At 38.5% G+C, this 27,593-nt stretch overlaps 2 protein-coding genes across 2 annotated transcripts in view; both read right to left on the bottom strand.

The window, feature by feature from the left end:
- Positions 1–27,593, bottom strand: part of LOC134290206 (myb-like protein X) — a 704,426-nt gene that overhangs the window by 403,876 nt on the left and 272,957 nt on the right. Inside the window, exon 2 of the mRNA XM_062857276.1 lies at positions 13,525–14,437. The gene's annotated coding sequence lies outside the window, so the exon portion shown is untranslated. The remainder of the gene's footprint in view (positions 1–13,524; positions 14,438–27,593) is intronic.
- LOC109399710 (opsin-1) lies at positions 26,084–27,587 on the bottom strand. The gene is made up of 2 exons (XM_019672216.3): positions 27,396–27,587; positions 26,084–27,322 (listed from the first exon to the last, which is right to left on the bottom strand). The coding sequence occupies exon 2, from the start codon at positions 27,317–27,319 to the stop codon at positions 26,198–26,200; it is 1,122 nt and encodes a 373-aa protein (XP_019527761.1). The 5' UTR covers positions 27,320–27,322; positions 27,396–27,587; the 3' UTR covers positions 26,084–26,197.

The raw sequence follows: 27,593 nt of genomic DNA, 5'->3' as shown, positions 1-27,593 counted from the left end.
ATTTTCAAACAGACCGTTTATTGCTTGGCAGGATGCGAAAATACATCGAATAAATCAATAAAATATACATAACGTATCAGAACATATGGTCTGTAAGCATTGTTTCTACAGTTCATAAATTTCAAAGGGTTGATCAATTCATTCAAAATATATCAACGTAGCATATACAATTGAATATTTGTATCGTTATACATTATAAATGACCATTTGACCCAAATAAAGGATTGATGGTCCTTTTTTTCAGGCTATTTATATAGCAATATCACGCTGCTCATAATACCAAAGGTAGCACGGAACCATCTTCAAACGCATAAATTTATTGAAATCATGTCTGATATAGTATACTACAGTATTGGTACAAAGTAGTTTTCTAAATAAACCTGGAATTCGAAAGGCAATTTTGTTTTAGATAAAAATGTCCAAAGTAGCCCCCATATGGTTCTATATGAGATGTATCGGATTGGTGTATGAACAACTTTTTTGTTTATTGATGGATTTAGTTCAAATTTTGCATACATCCTACATACATACTCACAATTATTATGTGTAAAAATTGTGGAAATCCATTCACTACTCTGGGAGTTAAAATGTCATAAAGTTGAAAAATCATGAAAAAGTGTAAAAAGAAGCCCCGCACGACGGTATCTGTGATCATAAATGTGTTCGATTTTATTTGAAATGTTCATTCAACAGAAATGCCAATCCACACAAAAAAAAGATGCTGTATTGCTGCCATACATTCCACATTTCACACATCTCGGGGTGCTTTGCCCCCCAGTTTGGGTTTGGTTTGATTTACTTTGCTTTTGGTTTCGAGAGAGAGCCACGGGAGGTGAAATTATACTGATCGCGCCGAATTTGGGAGTTCGAGTGGTCGCTCGCGATCGTCGGCCAGTCAGGGTTGTGCAATTCGAACGCCGGAGGAGATGAAAGTAGTTTGAAGATATGTATATGTTATGGCACGTGCTTTGGAAGGTATTTTCGGTGCTGGTGGTAATTAAATCGATGCGATGTGTTTGGATTGCTAAATGCGGACACTTTAGATTGGTTTGAGATCAGTTACAGCCAATCAATCAAATTGCTTCAATTGTTGCCATCACTCAGACGAGTGAATTTACAAGGTGGTGCTAATCGATTTACAATTACTTGCGAAGTTTCAGAATAATTGGGTAAAATTGGATATTATTTCATTGACTGGCAGGGTAACCTGGGGTAAAAGTCACCTTGGGACAAAATGAACCTTTTTGATTTTTGAGTTCGTCTAAAATTCGGAAAATTTAACCCTTTGCAGCCGGAGGGGTTATGTTACCCTGGCGATGAAACCAAGTATAACAAACGCATTCGAGGCCAACCAGGTAACAATAGCAGCGACGAAACAATCCAGCTCCAAATGGTTAAATATGTCATGTGCAATTAACACTTGAAAAAACAAAACTTATTGTACGAACTAAGAATAGCTTCCAGATGAGAAGGGAATGTCCTACAAATAACATGAAAAGAGCATCCTGTGCTCTAACCCCTAAACAGTTATTGTGAAGTTTTTCTGCGAAATCTTATGAGAACATCACAATAACAATTGGAAAATTTTGAGCAGAATTTGGAACAAGTTTCCCTTAAATTTCTGATATTTTGTTTTTAAAACTTTGAACAGTATTCTTATTATACCACTGCACTGAAGTAACTGAAAGAAATTCAGTAACGCGAAATACCGAATAATACTATTGATTATTTCAATTAACAATATTATTGAGTTGGTAAAACAATCTGTGAAATTGGAATTTTATTGGAAGACTTGGAATTGTGTATGAAACTCCTAAAATGTGTTGATTGAAAAATATTTCGATATATTTTTTATTTGTTGGTGTATTTTAACTTATTGCTAATTCTACATTTGGAAATCTTTTTGCAAATACCCTGTGATTTACCGAAAATAAAACATCTTTAGTTTTCAGCTTCTTGAACGCTACTTCATAAGATATACAAATGAGTGCTAACAAATCGAATTAATTAGATCAAATTTTAAAATAGACTTACAGAAAAATTATAAAAATTTGTAGAAACTTGGAAAATAGTCATAATTCTCATGACATTTTTTCGAAATGTGTATTCGAGTTAAAAAAGAAGCAGCTCTCTAAAGATTTTTTTTTATTCTTAATCACTTAACTTAATTTACAGCTCTATTGTCCACTGGGGCACTACGTGAGCAATTTCAATTGACAGCTGCACTTACATTTTGTACAGCGCCTAGATTCTATTCTACTTTATCGAACTGGTTGCCTTTCTGCTGCTTTCACTTTTTCTACTTTATACCTAGTAGAATGATGAGCACAAGGATGATGATGGATGATCGTTGTTCCTTTCCAGTCCGATTGGGGGTCCATTATGAGTAGCAGTTGGATGGCCTCATATGCCCAATCTACAAGAAAGGGCACAGACTGGAGTGTGCCAATTACAGAGGGATTACCCTTTTAAATTCGGCGTATAAGATACTGTCGCGTGTCCTGTTCAACAGACTGCGACCTCTTGAGGAGTCCTTCGTCGGCGAATACCAGGCTGGTTTTCGTGAGGGCCGATCAACGACGGATCAAATGTTTACCCTGCGGATGATCCTAGATAAATTTCGGGAATATAACTTGCAGACTCACCATCTGTTCATTGATTTTAAAGCAGCGTACGATTCAGTGAAAAGAAATGAGCTTTGGCAGATAATGTCAGAACATGGTTTTCCGGCGAAACTAATTAGGCTGATACGCGCAACGCTGGATGGATCAAAATCAAGTATTCGGATCGCGGACGAAGTGTCTACGTCGTTTGTGACCTTGGATGGATTGAAGCAGGGGGATGCTCTTTCAAATTTTTTGTTCAACATTGCACTCGAAGGAGCGATTAGGAGGTCAGGCGTGCAGAGGAATGGCTCTATCATCACACGGTCGCACATGCTCCTCGGTTTTGCGGACGATATTGATCTCATCGGCATCGATCGTAGGGCAGTGGAGGAAGCTTATGCTCCTCTGAAGAGAGAGACAGCGAGGATAGGCTTGACGATTAACTCTACCAAGACGAAGTACATGATAGCGGGTAGAGACAGAAGCAGGCCTAGTGGTGTTAGTGCTGAGGTAGTGATTGATGGGGAAGTGTTTGAAGTTGTTGAAGAATTTGTTTATCTTGGAACACTTGTGACATGTGACAATGACGTTTCCCGTGAAATGAAAAGGCGTATTGCAGCTGCGAATAGGGCCTTTTACGGATTGCGTAGCCAGCTTAGGTCCCGTAACTTGCAAACGCAAACAAAATTCGCTCTGTACAAGACGCTGATTCTTCCGGTTGCCCTCTACGGTCACGAAGCGTGGACGTTAAAGGAGGTAGACCGAAAAGCTTTTGGAGTTTTTGAGCGCAAAGTGCTGCGGACAATTCTCGGTGGGAAACAAGAAAATGGAGTGTGGCGCAGACGCATGAATCACGAGTTGTACCAAGTGTACGAAGAGGCGAATATTGTGAAACGTATAAAATACGGCAGACTTCAGTGGGCTGGACACGTAGTGCGAATGTCGGAAGAAAGAATAGCGAAAACAATATTCAGCAGAGAACCCGGTAGAGGTAGGCGACTTCGTGGGCGGCCGCGAACTCGCTGGCTGCACGCGGTTGAAGAAGATCTACGATCCCTACACGTTCGGGGAAACTGGAGGAACATCGCCCAAGACCGACAAAGATGGTGCTCTACTATACGCTCGGCATTGGAGTAAAGTTACTCTGTAGCCAACAAGGTATCAAGGTAGGTATGAGTAGCAGTTCGCCGATGTCCAGGTATCCGGGTCCGTTTGAGCCATGGGGCTCAGAAGAGGGTCAGTGTCAGTTGCTCTCGGGGGAAAAGCAACTGACGAAAAATTGCAAGTGCCGGGGCTGGGAATCAAACCCATGACCATCCGCATATGAAGCGAACGTGTGACCAACTACGCCACGGGCCCCAAGTCTCTAAAGAATTGTAAGCAGAATTTATAAAAATATGTCTGTTTTCTATAACTGACTTCTTCAGTAAATTTTTATGCATTTTTTAGAGATGTGAGGGAATAATTCTTGAATTTTACGTTGAAAATCCTTAATAAATATGTAAATGAGAAAATGTTAAAAGCAATGTGTGGTATAACTCAAGACCCTTGAAAAATGTACACATTTGTAGATTACTTTACACAAAAATTGAGAAACCGTTCCATCTGTTTAGCAGATTGCTCCTAATTTTATCCTACTTAAAACAAGGAATTGAAGCTCTGTTTGTTTCGTTTCCCATTTTTGTTAGCAGTGAGCCAGAGATGGAAATGTTGTTCTCATCTTGAAGAAACTCGCTAGTGGAAAACCAACGCATGGCTAACTCATGATTCCAAGAGTAAACCGTGTGTAAGTAATTCGCACCCACCTGATTCACAAGTTTTATTCGCGAAGAACAACTTGTGGAAGTACGTTAAGCGCTTTTTTCTTTTTTTTTTTATACGTGAATTTTAACTTGAGGAAACTTTTTACAACGTGTGAAATGCATTTCATTGTATTCTAATAGAAAATCAAGTGATTATTCAACATAAACCAATGTTCAGTGCTTCATTGTTTCTGTTAAAACAGAACTGTCAGTCGAAATAATGCGTTTTTTTTTATTTTCAAATAGAAAAAAAAAACAACAAAAAATTTGAGCTATTAGGTATCAGAAGGCCGGCTCCAGAGGCACGTTATCCTCCATTTGGGGCATTTATGCTATCGCCATACATATAAGCCTATTTCATCATTTACCTGAGGGAGAATGGGACAAGGGATTAGGAAAGGGAAAGGTGATAAAATAGGATGGGGTGCTCCAGAAGAGGGGATGAACGCATAAGCGCAAAGAGAGCTCATAGCCCATACCACAACGGGTTTAATCAGTGCCCTGAAAAGGACACTGTAAAATGCATAAGCGTAAAGAGAGCCAACAGCTCATTGGAGGTATCTTGTGACGTCATGCGACTTCCAATATGACATTGAAAGGCACGTCATCGAAAGCATCCTAAATATTCAACAAATCACCCAAGCAAAAACTACGTTTGAGCGAGTGCTTTCTTGAAAACGTATACAACTTTGTGTAAAAGAGTCACTGTGGATATCCCAAATTGGGAGGCATGTGAGTTCACATGAATAGGCATGTTAGCCAGACGAACATCACAGATGTGATAATCAATAATGCGTTTCAAGCATTTCAGAAAGAACGAGGTAACCAGATAAATCTGGAACTCACTCCTTCTTCATACAACGCACGCACCCTTTCAGGATATAACTATGGAGTAATCTCACGCCATGAAAATACCCAATAGAAAACTACAAGAGTTCAAAACATGTTTGAAATACTCAAATTCATCTGGAGAAAAATAGGACAAAACCTCTTTTTTTTCTGCCGATTTGAAGTAAGCATAGCTTTTTAGTGCCCTCTAATCGATTCTATAGCTAAAATCCTCGGAGCAGAAACTGGAGATTCGTAGCTATACAAAAGACTGGTTTATCAGAAGATATTTTGAACTTGAACAGATCAGAGTTCTATTCAGGAATACCTTTTGCGGTCCGCACAGACCGCAGCAGGACAAGCTTCTTTCAAAGCAATAGTTACGGTCAGGGCTGGAATTCTCATCAAAGTGTAAAAACGCAGTGAGCCACTGGCTGCGCGCATTCAATGCAAACGAATGTGCTGCGTACGGATACTCATTCTCACGGATCTTTTGCTCTTTGAGGCGCATTGCGTTTTGGCGCAGTGCGTAATGTATCTGTTTCACGCAAAGAGTAAAGGACACATGATGCACGCATACTCAATGCGCTGCTCATTGCGTAGTTGGTATGACAGAAATCATAGATAAACGAACGTAACACTGATGAAAATTTCTTCCTACATATCTCAGGATCCTGATGACTTACAGAGTTGGTGTTTTCGGCATAATTATTAGGCTGGTCAAAGACCTACTGGTAATGGGTAGTTTGATTCGGAAATCTCCCATTAGGCGGCGCTAGTGATGGAACAAATTTTATATTTCATATATCTCAGGACTCTGATCACTTAGAAAGTTGGTGTCTTCGGCAATGTTGTTTGGTAAGTCAAGGGCTCAAAGTAAATGGACCACTTGATTCGAAACTCCGCCACTAGGCGGCGCTAGTTACTCATTTGCAAGATCATGAAAATAATTGATTTTTTTCATTAAGTATTCAACATGCTGTAATTTTGTTTTCTTTGAACATATTCAAGTCAAGTCAAATGTTTTACAAAGACCAATATGTTTGCCGTAAATGTGCAAAATTTCATTTCATTCGGTTCACTAAATTCGTTGATATAGCAGTTTAACGAAAAATACTAAAAAATGAATCATTTAACTAAAATCGCTCTAACTTCTTGTAAAATTATCCAATCAAGCCCAAATTTGTACCATTTAGAGCTAACTAGTTGTGCAATAAGCGATACAAATTTGAGAATATTTGGTGCACTTAATAAAAAGTTACAGCTTGCTGAACATTTTAGCGATAAATAATTAAAATTGCATGCTTCTACTCATTTTTAACTAGCGCCAACTAGTGGCAGAATATTGAAACAATTTATCAATCAACTGAAAAGCCTGAACCAACCAAACAACATTGCCAAAGACACCATCTTTCTAAGTGAACAGAGTCCTGAGATATATGGAATATAAAATAGCGTTCAATATCGCCACCTAGTGGAGGTATTTATAGTCAAACGGCCTATCACCAGCAAGACCTTCACTATCCTAACAACTTTGTCAAACACACTAACTTTCTAAGCAATCATGGTGCTGAGATATACGGTATAAAATTATCACAAGTGTCACATCTTGTTGTCTGTGATATCTGTTATGTCAGAGACAAACAGACGTTATACTGACGAGTTTTTTTTATACCAAATATCTCATGATCGTCATAACTTCGAGAGTTGATGCCTTCAGAAAAAAACATTTGGCTGGTTAAAAACTTACCTATTATGATTCGTTTAATTCAAAATTCCTCCACTAGGCGGCGATACAGAGCAAACAAAATTTATATTATATATATTTCAGGATTCTGATCACTTAGAAAGATGGTGTTTTCGGCAATGTTGTTTGGTTGGTTAAGGCCTTTCAGTTGATTGGTAAATTGTTTCAATATTCTGCCAGTAGGTGGCGCTAGTAATCAATTAGAAGAAGCATGCTACTTTCATTAATTATCGCAAAAATATTCAGCGAGCTGTAACTTTTTATAGAGTACACCAAAAATTCTCAAATTTTTATTGCTTATTGCACAACTAATTAGCTCTAAATGGTACACATTTGGGCTTGATTTAATAATTTTACATGAAGTTAGAGTTCTAGTTGAATGATTCATATTTGAGTATTTTTCATTAAACTGCTATATCTCAGAATTTAGTGAACCGAATGAAATGAAATTTTGCACATTTACGGCAAACATATTGGTCTTTGTAAAACATTTGACTTGACTTGAATATGTTCAAAGAAAACAAAATTACAGCATGTTGAATACTTAATGATAAAAATCAATTATTTTCATGATCTTGCAAATGTGTAACTAGCGCCGCCTAGTGGCGAAGTTTCGAAATAAGTGGTCCATTTACTTTGAGCCCTTGACTTACCAAACAACATTGCCGAAGACACCAACTTTCTAAGTGATCAGCGTGCTGAGATATATGAAAAATAAAATTTGTTTGACCTCTAGCACCACCTAGTGGTGGAATACTGAATCAAACGATCCATAACCTTTAGGCCCTTGATCAGCCTAACAACTTTACCGAAAACATCCATTCTCAAAGTAATCAGGATCTTGACAAATATAGGAAGCAAATTTCGTCAGTGTTACGTTTGTTTGTCTCTGATTTCACTTCGTTTCGCCTCACTCATTGTCAATTTACTTTCACACTCTTTCACAGTGAGCAGAACAAATGACGCAGTGTGTAATGGCAAACTGCTCTCTGCGTGTGAGTTTGCTCACTGCGTTCTTTTTATTTCTCATTGTGTAGCCACCTGCTCTTTGCGCTTTGCGTTTAGAAACTGCGCATTGCGCGCAGTGAGTGAGGAAATGCCAGCCCTGGTTACGGTATACCAGAATGGAGGGCGTTGTAGTAACAAAACCACAATGAAACTCTCTTGGAGTAGCAATGGAAGCGAGTTATCCAGTTAGTACAGGATCCCTAGTTTGTTAAGCAGGGACGCCTCTGAATACGTAAAGTTTGCGAATGAACACTCAAAAATGCAAAGAAGGTCAAATGAAGACTCCTCATCTGACGAATGCCAATCAGTCAACTCATGACAAATTCTGCTCATGAGAGTTGGGTTAGGTGCAATTCTTCCATGAACTGTACTACCTAAGAATTCCATCAAACTGAAGCCTCTCAAATTAATGTTTGAGCTACTTCAGATGGTGTAATCATCGTAGCAATACTGCGAAATATAAGCGAAAAGATTCTGAATACAAGAGCTAGCTTGAAGGCATATATTGCAGACTACATTCCAAATTGGACTATCACACTTTTTTGGTACGCCTAAAAAGTGTGATAAAAATGCACATTTGCCTCGGATCGTCTCGACGTCTTCGGTGCACTTATTCCTCCATCTACAAGGAATAAATGCACCGAAGACCTCAACTCGATCCGACTTGACCCTGCGCTGCAATCACACTTTGAAAGTGTGTGCACACTATTGTGTCAGTCCAATTTGGGGTGCAGTCAGCAATATAAGGAAAGGTTGAAACATACTGTTAACGTTATACTAAGATATAGCATGCTCGAGGCACGACACTTCATTTATAATGAAAAAAGCAAACTGGGTTCACGAGGTAACCTATACAGAAGTTACCCTACGAAAATGAACTTTTTGAAGTAGAGCCACTTGGGCTACGCACGCTTTTTACGCAGAAAATTGATCTGAGGTTTCCTAGCCGTAGCCACTACCCAAAATAGACTGGATTACTTACATCACAATCACAGCACAAAAAGGAAACATCAACGACAAATCAAATCGGTGTCAATTGAAAAACTCCAATGGCGAAAACGCTATCTAGGCTGATCGGGAAAAGAAGTTAATAATGATGGTTAACTTCCAAACGAGCCTAAAATACCTCCAGGAATACCTTGAAGAATTTCAGTAGTAATTATCCTAGGTATTTCTTCAGCAATTCCTTCCAGAATTCATTCAGAAATTACCACGGCAAATTCTCCATTGATTGCTTCAAAAATTTCCCCAGGAATTCCTCCCGAAGAATTCCTCCAGGGATTCCTGCGCGCATTCCTTCAGAGATTCCTGTAGGAACTCCTTCAACGTTTATTTTTTCAGGAGTCCTCCAAGTATTCCAAGGACTACAGGAATTTCACCAAAAGTTCCTTCAGGAACTACCCCAGGTATTTCTTCTGGAATTCCACCAGGAATCCCTCCAGGAATTCAATGAGATTTTTTTCCTCCAGGAATTTACCAAGAATTCCTTCAGGGATTCCTCCAATGATTCTTCCAGAGTTTCTTCCAGGAATTGCTCCAATGCTTCCTCAAGTAATTCTTCCAATAATTCCTCCTGAAATTCCTCCAGAAATTCCTCTGGGAAATCCTCTAAGAATTTCTTCCGAAATTTCTCCAGTGATTCCTCCCAGAAATTCTCTAGAGATACCTCCAGGAATTTATTCACGGAGGAATTTCATTCACGAGGAGTTTTTTTTTTCAAAAATTCTTCCAGGCATTCCTCTAGAAAATGATTTAGTAATTTTTCGAAGAATTCCCCCAGGGAAACTATCTTTAAGGATTCCTTCAGGTATTCATCCAGGGATGCCTTCAGGATTTCTTCCAGAGTTTGCTCCAGGATTTCATCCAGAAACTTCTCCAGGAAGCAACTTTTACTGGAATTCCTACAGGAATTCCTCCATGGTTTCCTCCACCTTTTCCATCAGTAATTCGTCCAGGAATTATTTTAGGAATTCTTCCACGGATTCATCCCGGAATTCCTCCAAGGATTTCTCTAAGAATTCATCTGGAGACTGCTCCGGGAATCCTTCTACAGGTCTCTTCCTGAATTCCTCTACAGATTCCATCACGAATTCCTCAAGGGATTCATACAGGGATTGCTCCAGGGATGCCTTCAGGAAACCTTCCAATTATTCCTTCAGAAATTTCTCCAAGAATTTCTCCAGGGATTCCATCAGGAATTTGTCCAGAACTTTCTCAAAGAGAATTTCCACCAGAGATTCCTCTAGGAATTGCTTCAGGGACTGTTCCAGGAATTCTTCCAGTGATTTCTCCAAGAATCACTCTGGAGAATCCTCCAGGAATTCGTTTAGCAATTCATCCAGAAATTTATCTAGGCATTCCTCCAGCGGTTCCTTAGGTGATTTCTTCAGAAATTTTTCCAGGGATTCCTCCCATAATTGATCAAAGGATTTCTCCAGGAATTCCTCTAGGTTTACTTTCAGAAATTCCTACAGATTATACTCCAGGCACCTTCAAGGAGTCCTCTTGAGATTTCTCCAGGAATTTCTTCAGGGATTGCTCCGGGAGTTCTTTCAGGGAGTGCTCGCGGAATTCCTGTAGCGATTCATTCATTAATTCCTCTCGGGATCTTTTCAAAATTTGTTCAGGGGTTCGGTCAGAAATGTCAAAAACGGTCCATCATCTTTTCCAGGGATTAATCCAAAATTTCCCATGATGACCTGAAGAGAACTATTCGAAGGATTTCTAGAGGAATTCCTCCAGCAATTTGTATTGGAATTCTTCAGGATAATTTTAGAAGAATACTGGAGCCATGAAAATCTCCAAAAAATCATCCAGGAGTTCTTACACAATTATCTCCGAAAAATTTTATTGAGGACTCCATCCATGAATTCCTTCAAGAATATCCCCTGCAGCTCCTGCAAAAGAGTTTCTTCAAAAAATCATCCTGCGATTCGTTCAGCAATATATCCTGTGAATCTTCAGAGTCACTGTGACTTACTTCACACAGAAAATTCGCCTAGAGAAAAATCTTTCGAAAATCTTCCAGGGTTTCCTCCTGGAATTTCTCTAGTTCCTTCTTAAATTCCTCCAGTCATTTCATTTTGGATACATCCCAGGTAACAATTTCAGGCTGTACAAACGTTTTTCAACTCTATTGAAGCAGCTTTCATTTGAAAAAAAAACTGGGCACAAGAGATACAATACTTTAATCATCTCCTAAACATCTAATTTTGGTGATTTTATTCAATCTTTAGCTGATTTGAGGTTCTTTGAAAGGCTGATCTAAAGCTTTCGTAAGCTTAATTTTATTATTACCAGCTTTATTTTCCAGAAGAAATGTGTTCGAATTTATAATTCATAATCTATGTGAAAACTGGGAATTGAACTTGGATCTCCTTATTTATAGCCACCTTAGCATCAACACAACACACAATTGTATACAGTTCCCCGAAAACGAGAGCATCACTTGTTGTGTCTGAATAATCAAGAACATTAGTTGAACCAAGTCTGCGTTGAGGCTGGAGAAGCGATGTGGACACTACGAAAACATGCTTAGATCAGCTGTCAAAAATTATTTGATTACAGCTTGAACAACAGATGATTAATTCTGCATGCTGGTTTATGATTTAAAGCTGGCTACACAGATGATGAATATTCTATTCAACTTTATATTCAACCATTAATGTATTGCTGTATAAAGAGGTTGAGCAAGCCATCCTTCAGACCGTTATTCAGCTGTCATTGTTTTCAACCACTGGCACCATTAACCAGCCAATGTTCAGCTAATACTCTCACTGTTCAGCATTCATTGTTACTTGGGATTCAAGCTATTTGTCCAAAAATCAGGTGAATTCCAGGATTTCCCAAACAATTCCATCAGTTGAGAGTTCTCCGGAAACTCCGGGACTCCCTTTAGAAATTCTTACAGGGACACCTCGAGGCATTTCTCCAGTGATAGTTTCAAGGCTTTTACGAAAAACCTTCAGAAATTTATCCAAGGGTCCTTCCGGGAATACGTCAATTAACACTTCTTTATGATTATGTTTTGAGATCAATATATGCAGCACAGGAGTATATAAAACTGTCTTTAGGAAAATTCCGGCAAGGATGTATTCGGAACAATACAACTGAAGGTTATTTCTCAGAGGAGGAATAGAGTGGAGTGTTGCTAAAAGCATATATTGGATGATTTATTACTGAAAAAACTTCAGGCATAAAACACATTATATTTACATTTACATTTATTTATCGGTCAACAGGTAAAAATACAAACTCAAATGACACAGCTATTCTAACAAAACTTAAGAACTAAAATAAAATCTGCCTAAATCTATATGCTTAATCACTACACGAGAAACATTAGCATTACATTTTCAAAAAATCTTCGGAAGGAAATCATGAATAAAATTCTGGGTTAGTCCTGAAAAGAGTTCGTAATTTTCAAAAGAGTTCAGCTATGATTTGTTACGACGATAATTTTGTGGCTATGACCGAAAAAAAAAATATAAGTTCCAGAAGAAACAATGCTTGATTTTTTTCAACGTAATGTACAAAATACAGCAGTGTAATACAAAGTTGCCTGCTAGTGCTACTAAGGGACGTTTCATAAACCACGTCGACTTTTAAGGAGGAATGGTTCTGGCCAAAGATCATACTCCATACAGGTTTTTAAATTTATACATGAGCAAAAGGGTCTCCTTAAAATTCCTAGTTTTCTAGGTTCATAAATAGTTGCATTTTTTACTTTTTCTCAGACTTTACATGTTAAGAATAAATTACTTATGGAAGCGATCGAATCCTATTTCGTTATAATTTCTTAAGACAACAGCTTAATTCGACACCAACATTTCAAAAGGGCGTAACTGCTTTTGGAATCATCACCTTCTTTTAAAGCTGTGGATCATGTGTTATGATTTCCATGTTTTTCACAACAAGTACCAGATGGGAAAAACTCTCCTCTTTCCGACAACCACGGTGGTTTGAGTGTAAGGGAGGCAGTACGACCTACAGCTTTGAAAGAAGGTATTACTTCCAAATGCAGTTACGCCCTTTTGAAATGTTGGTGCCGAATTGAGATGAATTCAGTAGGGTTGAAATCATTAGGATCGTTTGGGTCCACTCTCCGGCAATGAAAAAAAAAATTCTATTACACCATCGGTCACACCTTGAGTATTGCAGACGAACCCCAAGGTAAACACCTTAAAAGCGATTTCTGTTAATTTTGTTTACCTCAACAACACAAAAAAAGTGCCACAACTAAATAGAAATCCACACTCTGAGAGGAAGATGCTCGTCATTCCACCGGAAAATTCCCATTCAAACTTTGCATGAATACCCACGATTTCGTTTCTATTATTCACTCAAATAACACCTATCACATAAATTCCTCCATTTCCACAACACATTCCACGTCAACAAATAAAAAGAGAGTCTGAGACCTCACCGGCGATGACGACGACGATCCCCCGGAGGGCATCAACTACAACGGCGACCGCGACGACAACGGTGTCTCCTTTTAATTGAATCAATTAGCGAGCAAAGTGCGCCTTACCTTCACTTCATGTCAGTGTTGACTCTCGTTCAATCGCCTTTTCCGCCGAGCGCCTGTGTTGACTTTGACACACCGATCTCTGTAGGACCCGGGGAACCCTGTCACTTTCTGTTTTCAAAGTTTTCACTTTTCCAGCACTTGTCAACTGACTTTTTTTTTACTTCTTCTGTGCACTTCCACAAGTGGGCTTTTCTTCTTTATGAGCCCTGTCTTCCGGTGTTCGGTCAACTGCGAGACTGCGACCGAGATTGACACCCAGTTGTGCAGTTTGCAAATATCCGAAGGTTGCAAATTCCCACCGTGTCTGGTTCGAACACTTCTACACTATTGGCGGGCACCGATGGGAAGGAAAAACTGATCGTAAAATAAATTATAGTCGACTTTAGTTTTCCTTCTGCAGCTTATCTTTTGATTCGATTCCAGAGCAGACACCGACTGACTGCAGCCTGCCACCAACTTCACCGCTTCTTCACCTTCATCAGGTTTGTTTAGTTTTAATTTCCTTCCGCTTTCCGCTCGCTCGAACGACTTCGCGTCTTTTTTTTCCTCCTCCTGTAGGTAAGTTTTCCAAGCAGAACCCCCCTCTCCCGAAGGAAGAAGTCGAGAAGCAATTTTCTTTCCACTTCCTTACACCATTCAAACACTCACACTCTGTTGCGGTGCGCGTCAAGAACGACGCTGTTTCCACTATGGATGGATTTGCTGCTTCGGGGCGATGAGATTTATTCGATTTTGATTGTTCTTTCCTATGTTTGGATTCGGTTGCTTAATCCTCTCTGCTGTTCGCGTGCTGCACGGGAAAAACTTCGGGGAAAACTTCAGCAAAAGTAAAGTACACACAGTTTCTTCGTTAGTGATTTGGTGGATGAAAGTTGCTCGCTACTACTTCAAACGGTTGGTCATCAGGAGTGCTCTGAAAAGAAAAATAGAAAAAGAGAGGAAACATGGTGAATAGGCGTTGCAGGAATAAATACAGTCAGGAACTAAGAAGTTTTATCCTGATTGGAATTACATCCATGAGAGAGTTTGGAAAAAAGTCTTCGAGAATGATGCTGTAGTGATGAGCTTAGTTCAGTTAATTAATCGTAGATGGAATCAGAAGACCTATTCAGTTCAAGCGATATATGCGATAGCAAAACCATACAAAAGGATTCCCAGAAGGTTTTTTTTTGTATCAGTATTAACGAGATTTTTAACCTTAGAGAAAAAAGTTTACCTCGGAACACATGGTAATACTTACTTTCCAAAGAAAGAATTACTTATTGTGAGTTTATCGAGAGTGGGATTCGATCCCAGATCCTTGGTGTGATAGCCATGTGCTCTAACCATTCCACCAGGTGCGCTTCTAAGAAGAACGTTCTGAAGGACTCCCAGAAGAAAGTCCTGGAGGATTCCCAGACAGAACTCTAGGAGGATTCTCAGAAGTAAGTTTGAAAGATTCTTAAAGGATTCGCCGCAGGAATTCGAAGGAGTTGTAAACACGATTCTGCAACAAAATCAACAGAAGCTCTTGGAGGCATCCAAGAACGAATTTACGGACGAACTTTAGGTGAAACTTCTGAAACTGAGTTCGGCAAGAACTATTCTTTCAGATTGTATTCCTTCTTATGCGCTTCTTTAGAATTTTCTCTACGATTATCTCCAGGGACGACGCTAGAAACTCTTTTGGGATTCTTTCAGGATTTACCATTTTTTTCGGAATTTTTAAAGATAGAAGAATTTTGCAGGATTTTCTGGAATGATTTCAGCAGAAGTCCTTCAAAGTTTCCTCCAGGTATCCCTTTAAAATGCATTTCTGTCAATGTTTCTTTTTAATTCCTCTAAAGATTCTTACATGAATTCCTCCTCTAACTCCTTGAAACTAGTCCTCGGGTTTCCTCAGACATTTCTTCAGAAATTTCTTCTAGGATTCATTCAGCGATCGTTTAGGAAATTCCTCTAATGATTTGTTTCCTTGTCCTTAATGATACTGTACTGTAATAGGATCCCGTAATTTTGAAAATAAACTATTAAACTATTAAACTATTACTACAGAAGTTCGTGCCTGTAATCCTTCATTTTTTCTTAAGAAATTTCCGAAAAAAAAATCCTTCAGGAATATTATCAAATATCCTCCAGAAGTATTTCTTTGGGATTTCTGCAAAAAATTTTCAAGAATTTTCTCAATAAATTCTTCTAGCAATTACTTGAGGAATTCCTCCAAAGATTTCTGGATCGATGCCATTCCAGGAAATTTTTTATGGAGATTCGGATATTCTTTCAGATATTCTAGGTGAGATATTATAGATTCTCTAGCGTTTTATTTTTTAGAAATTTTGAAGTTTTTCCACTAACTCTCCCGGAAATTATTGTTGGAATCCAGAAGTTTCTTCATGTACTCCATGTATTCAGGGATTCTCTCAGACATTTATTTGGAATTTCCTCTACAAAAATCTTAATAGATTCTTCTGGAAGCTCCTTTAAAAGTTTCTCTCGTTATTCCTCCAGCGATTTCTCAGATAATATTCAGATTTTTTTTCCGGGAATGCTTCAGGATTCCAAAGATTATCATTCAAAAGGTTATCTCAGAATTATATTAAAAATTTTCTAAAAATTCCACCAGAGGTATCTAGAAGGTCTTCCAAGGATTCCTTTAGAAAATTCGTCACGGATCCCTCAAAATGGGTTTCTGCAAGAATTTCACCAGTACGTTTGCCTGTAATTTTTGCAGCAAGTAGTGCAGATTTTTTCTTAAGATTTTTTAAGAAATTTCTCCAGGAATCCCTGCAGAATGATGTCCTTGGAATTACTCGCACAATTTCTACAAAAGCTACTCATGATTTTTTTTTCTAGGAATTAAGAAAGTATCTTAAGGAATTCATTCAAGTATTTTCCCAATCATTCAGCCAGGAATTGCTTCAGGAGTTTTGTCCGGGAATCCCCTCAGAAAATTTTCAAAAATTTCTTCTAGGAATCTCCGAAGATAACGCCAGGAGTTTCGTAAGAGATTCCTTCAGACAACAGTCTGAAAGAAACTGAGAAGGAATTTCTATGTTTTTCTAAAAGATTTTTTTTTTGAAAAAAAAAATCGGGAGGATTGTTAAAAGGATATTCTAGAGGAATTTTTGAAACCATGGAAGGCTTCCTGACAGGAAATCCTGGAGGATTGTCTAAACGAATCCATGGAACATTTTCGGAAGATATCCAAAGTAGGTTTTATAAAGAAGTTCTGCAATTAACTTCTGGGGTTACCTATGAAATCTTTTGGAGAAATTCTTAAAGAAGCTATGATTTCTTAATAAGGAATCCTCCTCCTCAGAGAAATGTCTCTGAATGCGTTACTGGCAAAATTTCTAAAAAAAAAATCACAGGAAGACTTTCTAAAAGAATTCTAAGGAATTATAAAGAGTTTCTGATTTCACGCTGGAAAAATTTTTGAACACATACTTGGAGGATTTTTTACAGAAATCCATGGAGGAATTGAATGGCATTCTACATAAACCCTTCGATAAATTCCTGGAGAAATCTCTCAAAGAATTTCTGAAGTAATAACAAAAGAGTTTCTCAAGAAATTCATGAAGAATTTTTTTAAACAATCTATGCAAGATTTTCTAGACTAATCCTTTGTGATATTTCAGAGGAGAATTTCTGAGAGAGCATGCAGTATAATTTCTAAAGAAATACCTGAAAAAAATCTGAAGCGATCTTTGGAAGAATTGTGGCAAATTTTCTAAAGAAATCATTGGGGAAATTATTGAAGGAATTCTGAACTTTTGATTTTCTGAAGGAATCGCTGACAGAATATCTGATGGAATCCATGGGTGATTTCCTGGAAGACTTCTCGTGCGTATTTCTGAAAGAAACTGTGGAGGAATTTCTAAGTTTCTCCAAAGGAATTCTTTGGAAAAAAATATCCGAAGGATTCTCTGAATGTTCTTCTAGAGGAATTTTTTAGGCAATCTCTGAAAGATGTTCTAAAATAACGTCCACAAGGATACCATGGAAGTCTTCCTGAAAACAAATCCTGGAGCAATTTCGGAAGACACCCAAGGGAGGTTTTATGAAGGAGTTCTTTAATAATCTTCTTTGGTGATCTCTGAAAACTTTTGAACAAAATCTAAAGGGAAATATGATTTCCTAAAACTGAATCCTTGGAGGTACTCCTGAAAGAATCCTCCGAGAAATTTCTCCGATGGCATTACTGGCAAAATTTCTTTAAAATCCCTGGAAGACTTTCTAATGGAATCAGTGGACAAATTTCTGAAGACATACCTGGAGGTTTTTTTGTAAAAATCCATGGAGAATTTTCTGAAAACATCCATGCGTTCGACATGAATCCTTCGATAAATTTCTGGAGGAATCCCTCAAAGAATTTCTGAAGTAATTACTAAAGAGTTTCTGAGGAAATTCATGAAAAAAAATTGAAACAATCTTTGCAAGATTTTCTAGACTAATCTTATGTGAAATTTCGGAGAAGAATTTCTGAAAGAATCTCCAGAGTAATTTCTGAAAAAAAATGCGAACTTTGGAGGAATTGTAGAAAATTTTATTAAAAAAATCCTTGGAGAAATTACTGGAGGAATTCTGAAATTTTGATTTTTGTTAGAATCGCTGACAACATTTCTGAAGGGATTCATGGATGATTTTCTAAAAGATTCTTTTACGGATTTCTGAATGGAACTATGGAGGAATTTCTAAGTTTTTTAATGAATTCTTTGGAAATTTACAAAGAGATTTTGAGAAGGAAATTCTAGAAGAATATTTAAAGCAACCACTAAAAGATTTTCTAAAAGAGCTTGCACATAGGTGGATTTTCTAAATAAATTCTCTGAATACTTTTGGAAAAATTCTGTATTCGTAAAAAAGAATCATTGGAGGAATTCCCAATATAATTCTCAGAGAAATCTCTCTGAAGGCATTAGTAATAGAATTTCTTAAAAAAAAATCCTGGTCGACTTTCTAAAGTCCTTCAACTGAATCTCTGGAGAAATTTCTGAAAATATCAACGGATGGCGTTCTACATTAATCTTTCGATAAATTTCTAAACAATTTATAAAGCAATAACTAAAAGGTAGAAGTTTCTAAAGCAATCTATGCAAGATTACCGAAAAAAATCTTTTGTTAAATTTTGAAGACAAGCTTGTGAAATGTCTGAAATTATCCCTGTAAGAAACCAAAGAAATCCCTGGGTAACATATCCGAATGTAGATTCATGTAGATAGATTTTTTCAAAATCGCGTAGAGGGATTTTCGAGGGAATTTATAATAATCCCTGGAAGATCTTCCAATTCAACAGTTTTTTTTATGTATATGTAAGGAATCTCAGAAAGGTACTTAACCCAGAATTTCTTCAAGCATTCCAATTCCTGGTGGAGCTCCTGAAGGAATGCCCGTCGAAACTGCAGGAGGAATTTAAAAAGGGGCATCTGGTTGCTTCCCAGAAGCAACTCCTTAAAAATAACAGAAGGGACATCTAAAGAATTCTAGGTATCCTATCACAAATTTCTCATGACACTCCAAACGATAACCAAGTGGAATTATACGAGATTACCTAATGTATTCCCTAAAATATTCATGGAGGAATCATAGAAGGAGCCGCTAGGAGATAATGCAATAGTAGTTCAGAATGAATTCCAAGAGATTGTATAGAGTAATCTCATGAGTTTTCCTAAAGGTATCCCAGAAGACACTTCCAAAAGAATCCGTAAACGAATTCTCAGAAGAGTGAAACTGCAATTGCAACTGAAGAAGAAATTTGGTGGGTTTTCCTGAGGAAGTCTTAGAGGGCACATCCTGATAGGTTTTGTTTGATTTTTATCAGCGATTTATTACAGCAATAATTAAAACTCACAGTTTTATGACTACTTTTATGAAAACCATTGATGAAATGTTGTACAGTATACTTGAAGATATCCATAAAGCCGTATTTTAAGAGTAAACAAAACTCTCCGATATGGCATTAATTAGTACCACAATAAAACTGTTCAAACTCTCAACTGATGGCGATCCGTTCGATTAGTAACGACATCTGTTGGTGGAAAAGCAGAAACTACGACAATGCTAGGTTTATTGCGGTCATTACAAAAGTAAACTTGCTTTCGTTTTATTTTCGCTAGTTATAGTCGTCGCCATATTGAAGAATTAACTGACGTGAATAGAAAATAGTTAATTTTGCTCAAATAAGCAATGAATGAATAGTTTGCCACCATTTCCATAACATGCTCACATAAATAAACTCTCACAGCTGAGTTTTCTTGTGATTCGAGATAGTTTTACTAAATTAACAAGTTGATTTATTTTATTCCAATATGATAATTTTCACAATTTTCGAAGCGCATTAATTTTATGTTTCTGCAACCCCAATGTTCACGGTAAAACTGAATGCGCAGAAGCCTAGCAACATCATAGCTACTAAAATAGCACATTGAAATGATCGCTTTCTACTTACGAATGATGTATCCCCCTGAACTTTACGTGCCATCAAAGAAGCTTCTCTGCATCTTAAGATGTATAGTTTTTGTTGAAAAACAAAAACAACAAACCTCTTTTCGAGAATGAAAAATTATTCAACTAGGTTTTAAAACAGTTTTATTGCTACTCTTAATGTGGATTGCAAAAACTCTCCGAGAGTGGTACACTTAGCCGAAAGACGCTCTTAAAGAGGTTATCAAGAGGTTTTGATGTATAAATCAGTTTTATTGAAAGTTTTATAAAATTGGTCATGAAGATCTCTTATAGAGCCGAACAAAACATAAACTGTTACTTGGGATGTCTATATTGCATTTTATTTGCCGGTACGTCGATACGCACTAGGAAAGGCTCGAAATAAGAAGACACAGAACGTTGATTAATTGGCAAATTAAGAGGTGGAATTGTGAAAATTAGCGTTCTGGTGGGATTCGAACCCACGACTCCGTATTCGTTAGGCTGGCGCTTTGAACAACAAGCCACAGCACAGGTAACGATTCTGCCTAATAGACTGACTCAGAGCCGAGCCCTCATCTCTAAATTTACCAATTAATCAACATTCTGTGTTTTCTAATATTGAGCTTTTCCACGTACTCGTAGAGTAATTACAAGAAGAACTGCAAAATCCCTAGAAGAAAGTTTTGGAGACATGCCAAAAGCTCTTTATTTAATGGTAAACAATGATAGTCCTATAATGGATACAATTCAATACATAAACAACATATATAAGCATTGAGTTCGACCTGTAGTATTTTTATTTAATTTAACGGTTAAACTTAATGCAAAAATCTTGTACGCAAATGATCATCTGAATTATTTGGAATTCATTTGAAGGTATACCAGCTCAATTGCACAATGCTAACGGGTGTCATAGGTGACGTGATTTCGATTATGCTATCCCCTATCGAAAGTAACAAAGGTTCACAATCGGATTAACTTGCATACATACATATATCGATTTCCCCTGGTGACTCAACACATTTGCATAACAACGATTCCGTCCCAATCCCAAGCCCATCAACAGGTGCAATGTCATTCCCATATCATCATCATAACCATCATCATCGTAACACCAATCTCGACTCGCCGGCTACACACCTTCCAACCACAAAGTTTCATCACGATAAGCCATAGGTACAAAAGGTGAAGCTAATCTTACTGCAGGACACCAGAGGCGTGTTGTGGACATAACTACACATTCGTTCAACGAACACCAGTCACCGGATAGTGTATCCCGATCAGAAATTGGTAACTGATTTAGTTTTTCTCATACAACTTTCTGATGTGACCTTTCCAGCCTTTAGACTACAGTTTTTAACCATTAATAAAAATAAACTAGAAAACATCTGAACTCGATAGTTGACTATTATTTCCCACAGCTCGGGATCCATCGATACCACGGGGACACGACGCTCGCGGTGAGACTTAATCCGGATGCAAACGAGTTTAAAAATTCATTAATTTTCTACTCTTCCTGATTGCATCGCATCGAGAGCTTGTGTGATGGTGGTGCTTGTGTGTAGTTGCCCAACCCTACATACAGGCAAGGAGTCGTCGTCGTCGTCGTCCATCATCAATCCCAGCACAGTCTCACGGATCACCATCCATGAGGCTCGTCGGAATCCGTCGCAATCCAATAACAACGACGGTGTTTTGTCCGTATCATTCCGCATGTTTTTTTTTCGAATTGTTGTTCCCTTTTACTGCATGCCAAGTTTGGCACCGCTCAAAAATTCTTATATGTTGCTCTTGGTGGTATTCCTTCTCCTACAGAGGTTTATAACCGTTTTTTTTTATCTGTTCAATATCCTGGATCGTTTTGGGGTCAAGTTTGTTTATTGTATTTTTGCTCATTCCAGAGATATGGTGAATTGGGAAACAGGTTTTTAATTTTATGTTATGCTCGTGTGACTCTTTGAGGTGATGGCAGTGTAAGGAACCTTGGATATTTGAACGCCTCCGTCATCGCAGACAGTGCTGATAGAAGACGTTGGACTAAAATGATTGAAGCTAAATTTTGTGTTTCGTTGTTTGCCTAAGACGAGCCGCACTGTTTATTTTTTTTTTATCTGTGTTAACAAGATTTTCAGCCCTAGGCTAGTTCATCAGTATTATATAACTGACGAAGTTTAAGGGGTGATTCCAGCTGAATGCGTCTGATGATGACCGAAGAATAGTAGGTCGAAACGCGTCACGCAAAATAAGCTGTTTCCGTTATTTTTCACCGATTATTGCCAATAAAACCACATAATAATAGTTCATCTCTGGACCCACGCTTTACTTCCCTTCCGAAGGAAGAACTCACATTTTGTGAGATTGTCGGGGGTGGGATTCGATCCCAGATCCTCGGCATGATAGGCAAGTGTTCTAACCATCCCACCAGGTCCGCTCCATCGCACTGTTTATTGAATTCTCTTAGACAATATATTATCAGAGACGTAGCGTGCGGTTGGCCAGGTTGGCCCCCGCCAAGGGTGCCAGCATAAGAGGGGCGCCGAAAAGGCCTAAGGCTAAAGGAAAACAGGATGATGCTATTGTTTTCTTGAATGTTATAAAGGTTTCACTATGTTCAGTATCTAAGATTGGTAATATGTTCTTCAGTTTTCCGTATTCTCAATTTTTTTTAGTTTATTATAATTCATTTTGAACATTTACCATAATGTAACCTGAGAATTCATCTACTATTTTATTTATTATAACTAGCTTAGCTTTTTAATGAGTAAAGCAAAATCAAAATGCTTTCAAAATAACAGTGATTTTTGTTTAAAAAAAATCCGGAATATTCTCACTGGGGAATGTCTTGCGGTTACTTTCGAAGAGTTTCTACCCAATAATTGATTTTTTCTTTTATTCCTTAAGCAATTCAGGAAGATATTTGAAATTAATTTAGAAATTAGTGAAAGGATTCCTCCTGATATTTCTCCAGGGATTTGATTAGGCAATTTTCCAAATCAATTTGAAGCTTGTATGGGAGCGATTTGTCGAATCACCCCTCGTCGCATTTTGTACTGGGCGGAACTGTCAAGCAGTTGCCCAGCTGTCAAAAGGTGAATTCAAAAAATCTCTTTGAAATTGATTTTAGGTATCAAAATAAAGTTCTAAAAATCTGAAAAAAATCAAAGTGGCTCAGAAAAAGGTGCTTTTTCGTATAAAATCCAAAAATCAATACATTTTTCAAAATTTAAAAACCCAATTCCACCATGGATTCCTATAGAAAATTCAGCATAGATTGCTTCAGAAATCCCCTCTAAGAATTCCTTCAAACATTCCTCCAGGAATTTTTTTTTAGAAAATCGTATATAGATTTCTTCAGAAATTTTACCAAAGGTTCCTTCAGAAAGTATTTTATAGATCCCTTTAAATAGAAGAAATCTCTCATATCGCTTAGAAAATCTTCCATTGATTTCTTTCGAAATTGTTCCATGTTTACTAGAGATTGATCCATAAATTTCTGCTAGAATTCCCTAAAAAACTGTTCATGTATTACCTCATAAATTTCTTGAGTAAATTGGGAATTTAAACAGAAATTTCTCAAGGTGTTCCGCTGGAAAACCTGCCATTGATTTTATGGATTCCTTCAGAAATGTCTCTATGAATTTCTTCATAAAACATTTAAGGTATTTTTATTAGAAATCTTCCATGAGATTTCTTAAGAAACTTTTGCAGGAATTCATACAAAAATTCTTCCACGTATTCTTTTAGGAATTCTTCCAGTGGTTCTCCACAATTTTTTACAAGTATTCCTTCAGGCATTTATCTACGAACTATTCTAGGAGTTCCTGCAAGAATTTCACCATGAATTCCATTTGAAATTTTTGCTGAAATGTTTCCCAGACTTTAATATGCACCGGATATACCTGCAGAAATTCCTGCAGAGATTCCGACAGAAACTCATGTAGATTTTTTTTTTCAGGAACTTATCCTGGTATTTATCCAAGATTACAGATCTTCTGGGAAATGTTTTGATCAAATTTCAGAAGTAGGCTTTGGTAAAGTTATTGGAAAATTCTGGTAAAACCAATTGAACTAATCTCCCAAAATTGGTAAAATCCATCGTTTGAGGATTCCTAAAAACCACTGCAACTCAATTATTTTCGAAAACAAAATTAAGTTGAAAAAAAAAACAGAAAAGAAAAAAAATTGTGTAAGATTCTTGAGCAAATTTAGGGGCTGTCCATAAACCACGTGGTCATGTGGGGGGGGGGGGGGGGTTCGGCCAATGACCATTTTGTATGGACCAATAAAAAATTTTGTATGGACTAATGACCACGCCGGGGGGGGGGGGGGGGTTGAGAATTCCCAAAAAAATGACCACGTGGTTTATGGACAGCCCCTTATGCATCATACCTTTTAGGAATCTGAAATGCTATTTCTAATTATTGTGTGATTCTTAAAATGCAAAATGTGTTCGTATAAAAAAATCGGGCAGAGTTTGTTTTTTTCGAAACACTTAAATCCAGTTTTTAAATAAACTCCGAAAAAAGATCATAACTACAAACTTTTGTAAATTAACAGTGTCCAATTGTCATGGGGTGGAAATCTGGATGCTTGCCAAGGGCGCCATGGGACCACGCTATGGCTCTGTATATTATGAGACTATCTAGATTGTTCTGAAATATTCCAATTTTTTTTTTTTTTACAAAACGACAATATAGCTTCAATGACTAAAACTATTTTCTTCGACGAGACTCACTCACTATATACTCAATGATCCGTGGCACTAAGTCGTGTGGTAAATCCTATCAGGTTTTTATTCTTCATTTATCCTAATGAATAACTCTTTTGGAAGTTCCTCTACATCAGAGATCCTCAGCCTAACTGTTTCGCGAACAAGAATTGAATTTTTATGAAGAGATTGCAGGTTGCAATTTGATTTACCCTGGAAATAGCATGCCGGAGTAAATCAGGGAATAAATATGTTCAGGTCAAAGTCATACAATAAATATTCTTAAATGGAATTGGAACAAAGTGGCTATTCTTGTCATTTCTTGTCTTTCTTCCTGAAATTTCTTGCAACAGCCCTGAAGCCAGTTTTGACCATTTTTCAAAGGAGGTTTGTAACCGCAGCTTTGGAATTTCCAGGAAAGCTGTTCGAAACTTTTATTTTCAAAACACGCAAGAATTCGGAGAATTCTGTTTTGAACAAGAGCCACACATCAAATCCTCGTGCTCATCATTCTACCATGCAAAGGGTATAAAAGTAACAGCAGCGCAAAAGGCAACCAGTTCGATAAAGTAGAATTAGAAAAGAATACATTTTGGCTCTGTACACAGTATAAGTGCAGCTGCCAATTGGAATCGCTCATGCAGTGACCTAGTGGACAAAAGAGCAGTAAAATTAGGTTAAGTGGTTGAAGAATTAAAAAAATGTACCTTCTGAGAGCCCTGCTGGAACTCTCTCTCTGAGAATCCTCAGGAGATTTTGCAGGAAATCTACAGGAACTCCCTCTAGGAATCTCCCAGAACTTTCTTCTGGGGATCTTCATTCTGAGAATCCTTCAAGAAATTGTTCTGGGATTTTTTTCCAGAATATCTACTGGGGATCCTCCTCGAGTTGCTTCTGGAAATCGTCTAGGAGTTTCTTTAAAAATTCCGGCAGAAGTTCCTTCTCGAGTTGTTTCTGAAAATTTCCATGAATGCCCTCTGGAAATTCTGGGAATCCTCCAAGAGTGGCTTCAGGCAATTCTATAAAGTTCATGCACGAGATCTTCCGGAAGTTTCTTCTGGGAGTTCTGCAGAGCGAACCCTTTAAAGATCTCCTGCAGTAATCCTCAAAGCATTCCTGAGGAATCCCCAGATATCAGTTTGTGGAGGAATCCGCAGCCGAAATTTAACCCAAGTCGTGCATTGGGGTCATTATGACCCAGATAGGTACGCTGCGCAGGGAATACGTCACCGGAGTGAACTTAAGCTAATGCACGAAGAAGGCTAAATAAACTTGACAATCCATAGATGGGATTGTTGAATAAATCCCCATATAAATGAAATGAGTAGTTGAAAGGAGAATCTTCTAGATTTTACCAAATGATCCAGCTTAAATGTATGGTAGAAGAATAAAAAAATAGAAATGATTTTTGATATGTTCGGATAATACATTTACTCAGCGAAATCGTCAAGTTTTCACTATTTGCTTGCTATATTTTCCTTAACTACCTAGACATCATTTCGTTGCCGAATGTTTTTGGTCTTGAACCGTGTACGTTCTGTAGCGCATAACGCTCCGAATTTAGGCCTTCTCCTCGGTGGCGGTGGTGGCTCCGGAGACAGTCGACTGGTTGTCACCGCTGTGGTTGTCCTGCGAATCCTGGCACGACAGCCATGGGTGTCTCTGGTACAAAGCTGCGCGGTACTTCGGATGGCTGATACCGTACACAATTGGGTTGTAGACGGCGTTGGCCTTGGCGAACAGCGATCCCCAGATGGTTGCCAGCGGGCTGATCGGAGCAGCCTTGAAGATACCGGTGAAGTTGATCACCAGATACGGAGTCCAGGCCATGAACCACAGCGAGATGGTGACCAGGGCGACCTTGGCGAGCTTGATTTCGGCGCTCGTCTGGTTGGCCTCCGAGGATCGGAGCGAGGCGACGTTCATCTTCTTGGCCTGTTCACGCATCTGGGCCTCGTGTGCGGCCACAGCTTTCAGGATGAAAGTGTACGAGTAGATGATCGTGAGCAGCGGCGTCCAGTAGACGAAGATGGCGTAGATGATGATGTACGAACGGCTCAACCAGGTCTGGGTCAGGTAGTCAGTTCCGCAGGCAGTCATGTTTCCTTCCGGGACATATCGGTTCCATCCGAAGAATGGGGCCAAAGTCCAGAAGAGAGCGAATGCCCAGATACCCAAAATGCGCAGCATGGCACCGTTGTTGGTCAAAGGCTTGGCAGCCAGACCCTTCACAATGACGTTGTATCGGTCGAATGCAATCATAGTCATGGTCCAGATCGAGGCACAGCCGAACAGCGATCCAAGGCAAGCGTAGACTTCGCAAGCGAATGGTCCAAAGACCCAGGTCTCATGCCAGCAGTTGATCACCATAGGCGGTCCCATCGTAAACATCATCAGGAAGTCCGAGAAGGCTAGATTGACCACTAGCAGGTTGGACGGGGTGCGGAGGCTTGGGGTGCCGGTGAAGATGGACATCACGAAGCCATTGCCGATCATCGAGACCATTCCCAACACAAAGATGGCGAATCCGAGGATCGAGTGCCACAGTGGGTTCATCGGTGGGAACTGGTTCCAGTGCGGGTGAATCATATGCAACATCTCCGGTGGGACCTTGTCCACAACGGTCATGTTGCCGCCGGCGGCCTGCCAGGCGTCAAAATGAGGTTCCACAAAGGCTGCCATTGTCTGCAGAGTTCCAAGAGAGTGAAAATCAGAACCCTTTTTACCTACTATTCAAAACCTGATTCCAAACACCTACCTTCTCCTCCGGACAGTACTTTTACAGAAGCTACTTGCACAAACTGGTGATTGGTACAAATTTCTTTACTTTTAACTGATAGACTTTTGGGCGGTAAGCTGAAGAAAATCGTTCCCACGGCGAACGAACTACTTCAGACTTAAAGGCACACGAGACGTACTGTTGGGATACCCAGAGCAACTCGGCTGACTGGTTGGC

This window comes from Aedes albopictus, chromosome 3 (assembly GCF_035046485.1).
Source record: "Aedes albopictus strain Foshan chromosome 3, AalbF5, whole genome shotgun sequence".
Taxonomy (NCBI): Eukaryota; Metazoa; Arthropoda; class Insecta; order Diptera; family Culicidae; genus Aedes; species Aedes albopictus.
Note: the sequence above shows the minus strand (reverse complement) of the source record. Positions and strands in the feature narration are given on the sequence as shown.